The sequence below is a fragment of the Salvia splendens genome, chromosome 22 (assembly GCF_004379255.2).
Source record: "Salvia splendens isolate huo1 chromosome 22, SspV2, whole genome shotgun sequence".
NCBI lineage: Eukaryota > Viridiplantae > Streptophyta > Magnoliopsida > Lamiales > Lamiaceae > Salvia > Salvia splendens.
Window position 1 is genome coordinate 13,111,998 of NC_056053.1, and position 6,570 is coordinate 13,118,567.

The 6,570-nt window shown below is 41.0% G+C and overlaps 1 protein-coding gene across 1 annotated transcript; it reads left to right on the forward strand.

Annotated features, from left to right (window-relative positions):
* The first annotated feature begins 5,498 nt into the window (after nt 1-5,498).
* On the forward strand, nt 5,499-6,359 carry LOC121786744 (protein FAR1-RELATED SEQUENCE 5-like). Its single transcript, XM_042185373.1, has one exon. It carries the CDS (start codon nt 5,499-5,501, stop codon nt 6,357-6,359), a length of 861 nt encoding a protein of 286 aa, XP_042041307.1.
* Nucleotides 6,360-6,570: the final 211 nt, after the last annotated feature.

The following is a 6,570-nucleotide window of genomic DNA, read 5'->3' on the forward strand; positions in this document are numbered from 1 at the left end:
AAGACAATTTCTCATAACTACTCTGATTCAGCATGATTTGTACCCTCAACACACTTCAGACAATGTTTCTTTTGATTTAAGCATCTTATGATGAGTTGAGACAGTTTCAGTATGTTTTAGTCGCGGTAAAGCTACACTTTCTTTGACTAGGGAGATGTGGTCGTGACATAATTGGACGCCGGTGTATTCTATCAATCGCCGAGTTATCTGCCCGACGAGAGCGACTCCCGCGCACAGAAACTCTGCAATCGTCCGCCGAGCCTGTTGGTCACCGGAAATTTATCTCCACCGCCGAGCGAACTCGCCGCCGGTGCTTGTTAAGGGAAACACCCATAACAACTGGTGCTTTCATCGTGATCTCACCCTCCCACCATCTTGAACCGAAGCTACACAGCTGCCCGACGGAAAACGTTCCGCGCACAACAACTGCTTTGGTTGTCGAGTCCCGCCTGTCCGCCGAGCTCTAGCCGCAGGACAACACTACTTCTGCAACGCCCGACGGGAAGGATTCCGGCGTGCCGCGTTGAAGTCAACCGATCATCAACCACCACAACCACGCCTCAGTCCGTCAACATGTCATACGACTATGCCGGCTATCGCCGTCGTCAATACGACTTCCCTCAGGCCACACAGCCATTCCGTCCCTACCAGCCGGCCCAACCTCGCCGTGTAACCAGTTGGGACCCTCCGAGCAGCCGGGTGGAAGTATTCCGTCCGCCGTCGTGGCCTGATCCAGAATCACCCTACGTCTCACACCACTTGGATCCACCTGATCGTCGCCCACGGCCGAGATACCAACCCATCGGGTACCGCGATCGCGCGCAAGACGCTTGGCGACACCGCGGTGGCTACATCGAGAGGGGTGGCCACCTATCTGATCGCGGAGATCATCAGACCCAATTAGGGTTTGATCGCTACCCGACAACCGCAACGCAGCGGCACCGCCCAACGTGCTGGGACCCACCGGCGCAACAGCAGGACCGCGGCTACCTAACCGTTGACCGTCCCCGACGCTCGGAGACGTGCTGGGACCGACCTCGCCCTCGGGAGGAGGTGAGAGCGTGAGTCCAGCCCGCCTCCCACCAACCCCGCTACTCCACCGAAAAGCCAACGTGGGACCTGTACAGTCAGCCCGCACGTGTGACCAGTCAAACTCCAGAGCAGCCACGCCTGCCGCTAATACGAGTCTCCCAGGCGGAGAAGTCAGAACGGTCCAGGTTGGGTCTTTGCTGGCACTGTCCCGAGAAATGGGTGATGGGACATGTGTGTAAACAACGCATTCTCTGTTATGCGGATGATGAGGAGGAGTTTGAGGAGAACATTCAAGATGAGAATTTAGCCGAAGAGAAAACTGATAATACTCCCACGATAGTATTCGGTGATGATGTTCCCCATGACATTACCGATGTTCACAATGATGGCGCTCCTCTTGATGTTCAAAACAACGAGTCCCCTGGAGAGTTCCTCAAGAACAAAGAGATTGTCAAGAACGACAGTGAGCCACCGCAAGTGCTCGTTGGGGTATATGATGAGAAGATTGGTGAAAAGGAGGAGACATTGCTAGAAGATAAAGAGGAGGATGGTTCTATTGGTGAAGTGGAGAAGATAATCGCCTCACTCAATGTTGTTCAAGTGTCATCCAAAAATGTTGTTGGAAATTGTTGGGGCAAGAAAGGAGATGGTGCTTACACCGATTTGCCCGTAATTGCTTGTGTCTATGTGGATTTGAATGTCGGTGATGTTCCAAGTATGAATCATCGATCAACATCGCTCGACAAAGATGCAAGGTTGATCCCTCCGAGTAATGACATGCCGTGCCTGGGCATTCTGGGAGACATGAACAAGCTTTTCGATTTGGCAAGGAATTTTTCCGACAAAGTTGGGTTTCCTTTGTTGATTTTTATGGAAGTGAAGAAGGGAGACGTTCATCTGTTCGGTGTGTGTTTGATCCAGGAGGAGTTGCCTCGCCGAAGCTTCTGCTTTCAACTCTCCTTTTTGCTTCGTGGTTCCCACCTTGAGGACAAGGTGGATTTTAACCGTGGGGGAGTTGATATGAACCTCTATTATTATTATTATTTAGTTTAGATATTATAGAGATTTAGCATATATTTTTCTATATCTTTGTTTTCTTGTTCATTAAGTCAGTAGCATTATAAATAGGATAGACTGTTATCTTTTTTATTCATTCAATCAATTAATGAAATATTTTCTCCCCCAAAGATAACGTGTGTTTTCCAATCCTAATTTTGGATTCCCTCCGCAATCCTAATTGGACGCCAGAGCATTCTATCAATCGCCGAGTTATCTGCCCGACGGGAGCGACTCCCGCGCACAGAAACTCTGCAATCGTCCGCCGAGCCTATTGGTCGCCGGAAATTTATCTCCACCGCCGAGCGAACTCGCCGCCGGTGCTTGTTAAGGGAAACACCCTTAACAATAACCCTCCCCCTTATGAAGCCTTTTAAGGGGTGAGTGACCCATTTCTAATATGGTATCAGAGCGGGCCCAAGTCGATGATGGTTTTCTCTTTATCTCTTATCTACCTCACGAGTGGAAGACCGATGTCCTTTCCGGCCCACATCGATGATGGTTTCTCTTGCATTGCCTACCCACGTGATGGAAGACCAATGTCCTTTCCGGCCCACACGTGAGGGGGCGTGTTAAATTCTCTAAATTCTGTCCCACGTCGACTTAGTGAAGATCCCATCTAATCTATATAAGTGTGGATAACCCTCCCCCTTATGAGGCCTTTTAAGGGGTGATAAAAAGGGAAACTGGGGAGAGGAATCGAACACAATCAAAGACTGCGGAAGGCAAGGTGACATGCCATTTGTGCTGATAAATGAATTTGTAAATTTGATGAATATAAAATATATATAACAAATTGTGAAATTGTAGGGGGTTCCATGAGTCCCCAAGACACTACGTAGGTCCGCCCCTCACTATACACACACATTGTGCATAGACTACACACTCTACACATGATTTAGATATACTGCACATACTATACACACATCGTACACACACTATACATACACTGCTCACATTTTGTGAAGTAGGGGTGAGTACTCGGTTTTTTGGCTAAACAGAAAAAACAAAATTTTGTGAAAAATGAAAATCAAACTGAACTAATTATCTGAGAATCAACTCAAAAAACATATATCCGAATTGTAAAGACCACTCTAAATGGAAAAACAAAAATTGCATAAATATGTCCAAAAATAAAGAAAATTCAAGAGTAATATTTTAAAATTAACACAAATTATATTGTGTCAACCAATTAACATATCCAAACAATTAGAATTTACATAAATCTAACTATTATTTAATTTATTAATGTAAATTAACAAAAGTATCGTTTGTTTTTAGACAAAATAATTACTCCCCCCGTCACTGAAAATTTGTCACTTATTTCCCATTTCGTCTATCCCCAAAATTTGTCATCTTTCACTTTTACTATTTTTGGTAGTGGATCATATATTCTACTAACTCATTCTCACTTATATTTTATTATAAAACTATTACTCTCTCTCTGTCCCAGCCTAAGTCCTACATTTATTTTTCACACGTATTTTGAAAAAATAATAGTAATAAATAGTTAAAGTGAAAAGAAAGTAAATTGAGAGAAAAAATAATATAGAAGAAATAGATCAGTTTGAATCTGCTATGCGTACCAAAAAAAATTCAAAAAAAAGTCTTCAGTATCAAATGTTATATGCATAGAGCAATTTCTCCATTGCCGCCTTTAGTCATGGCGGGTGCGGTTGAGCCAGAGAGTGCCGAGGGAGCGGAGGCGGTAGAAGTACTCGCTGATGACAGAAAACATTGCGCGACTTGGCGGATCGTCAGATGCAGCCGCAACTTTTGAAGGGTTTGCTGCCTCAAGCTATCACCCTAAAATTAAAATTAAATCAACCATTTTTTAACTTTAATTAATTAAAGTTATACAAAAATAATAACAAGAATAAAAATGATGAGTGTTTATTACACAACTCATCATACTTTGACTATATGGAAATTATAGGTTAGGTGATATATTTATGGCAAATTAAATATGGAAAATATAAAAGATAAAAAAGATTTATATGCATAAATACCACATAACTTTAAATGACAGGAGTTTTAATGCGCAATTATTTAAGTAACTTAGAAAGAGAAACTAGTCTATTTTTATAAGATGGGCGGAGGAATACTTTGAAATGGGTGGTGGATTTTTTTTTATTTTTTGTTATTTGATGGCATCCTTCTATTAAGAATTCTATAAAGATTCCTAACTAGTAATAAAATGGAGTATATGTGACGCGTCCAACTTACGCTACAATGTAATATCTGAGGGGAAAAAAACTTAAATAACAATTCTAAAACGCTAACGCTCGTATATCATGCAAAGATGCAATTAATAATAAATGCATTTACCTGAAATAAATAACAGGTAAGCATTCCGCAGTAAGATTCTATATTGGATAAATATAACATTTAACGCAGTCTAATATATGTTAATTTAAAATATAAATCTTAGCAATACTTTATCACTCATATTCAAACAAAATGATGATGATATACAAGAACCCTATAGTCGGGTGAACTTTTTCACCATATTTTCAAGTAAAAAATTAGTGATAAGTAAATATTCAAATTGTGGATTGTATTCAATGTCGAACCTATTTTAATGACCGAACTAGATAACAAATCATGTCCACCCATTTTTATAATCTGATGGTCATAATTAATTCTCTCAAATATTATTAAATATTGTCTACATGTATTATATTATGCAAGTAACGTGTGGGAGCTTATTTTGTAATTGTAACATTGGCAGTTATTTTGTTTTCCTTGATTTCAAACACGTTAATATGACAATGATTTTCACACGACTTTACTGCACTCTTCATTTGCAATTCAATCTTCTAATACATTCAGACACGTTAATATGATAATGATATTCACACGATTCTAATCCACTCTTCATTTTCCATTGAATCGGCTAATTGCACAGTTCAATCTCTCTATATAAACTAATCCCAATTCCATTCATTCGCAATCTTGAACTATCATCTCTCTACTTCTTCGTCTTATTTGGTTGTATGGATTCGTCAAACAGCTTTACGCCTAGAACGGACTTTACTAGTACATCAATGGACGACTCGAGCAATCCTTCTCACACAACTGAATTTTCTCCCGAAGCAGGAAACATACGTGGAACTACTTCTACATAAAATATTAACGACAATCATGGGTCAATATTCGATGAGTTACAATCTCCGGTTGGCGGCTCACTTTTTGATTCTGACTCGGAATCATCCGAGGATGAAGAATTAGAGCCAGGTAGTAGGAATATTTGTTCTGTTTATCGCAGTGAATATCTTTCATATAAAACATATTGATGTATAATTTTGTTCGTAGTAGTGAAATATATTTCATACTGGATGAAACAAACTGCATACTGAATGATCTTTTTTTTAATCTCAGTGTCATACATCCCTGAATGTCCTTCCCAAATGAAGCCACATATTGGCCAGCTTTTTCATACCTTGGATGATGCCACAGTCTTCTATAATAAATATGCACGGCAGGTAGGGTTTGACACCCGTAAACATGGATCTAAAAGGGTTGGAGATCTGGTTACATGGCTATACGTTGTGTGTAGTAGAGAAGGTGAGAAGCGAGTGAATTATAAACAGCCTGAGACTAAGCTTAGGCGTTCTTCTAGAAAGTGTCTTTGTAAGGATAAAGTTGCTTTTAAGTTTTGTAAGGGTACTGGTTATGTTGCTAAACAATTTGAAGAGCGACATAATCACGATATGGTTCAATTACATCATAAGCGATTTATGAGGCTCAATCGCAATATCGACCTAGTGCATCAGAAATTCATAGCAGATTGCGCAAATGCAAATATCGGTTCCACGTTGACTTTTAGTCTGCTTAGTGAGGTCTTAGGTGGTTTGGATTACGTCGGATGCACCATTGTCGGGGTTCGCAACTATAGACGTGATCTAAGAGCATATGTGGATGGTGCTGATGCACAAATGGTATTGAATGATCTGAAGCGGAAGAAGGAGGTATGTTCGTCGTTCACCTACGACTTTGAGGTAAACTCTAAGGGCTGGCTTACACGTCTTTTCTGGTGTGATCCTATTGCCAAGCACAATTGTATGATTTTTGCACCATTCACGGGCAAAGACAATCATGGAAGACCCGTTACATTTGGTGCAGGATTGTTATCGAAAGAGAATGCTCATTCTTTCGAATGGTTGTTCGAAAGGTTTGTTAAATGCATGGGCGCTGCTCCCAAATTGATCATTACAGAAAAGGATTTGGGAATGAAGGTGGCTGTCGATAGTGTTCTAGTTGATACATGACATCGATGGTGCATGTGGCACATCATGTTTAAGGTCGTTGAAAATTGCCCAAGAATCAGCTCCACAATGAGGATTTAAAGAAGAAGTTTAATAAATGTGTGTGGTCGGAGTTGATAGATCCTGAAGAATTCGAAGAAACCTGGCACGAAATTATGGAAAAATACGGCCTTACAAAACAAAGAGTGGTTTTCGATAATGTTTGCCAATCGAA

What these genes read in the sequence shown, in the direction of transcription:
- LOC121786744 (XM_042185373.1), top strand. Translation starts at nt 5,499, where the DNA reads ATGAAGCCACATATTGGCCAGCTTTTTCATACCTTGGATGATGCCACA.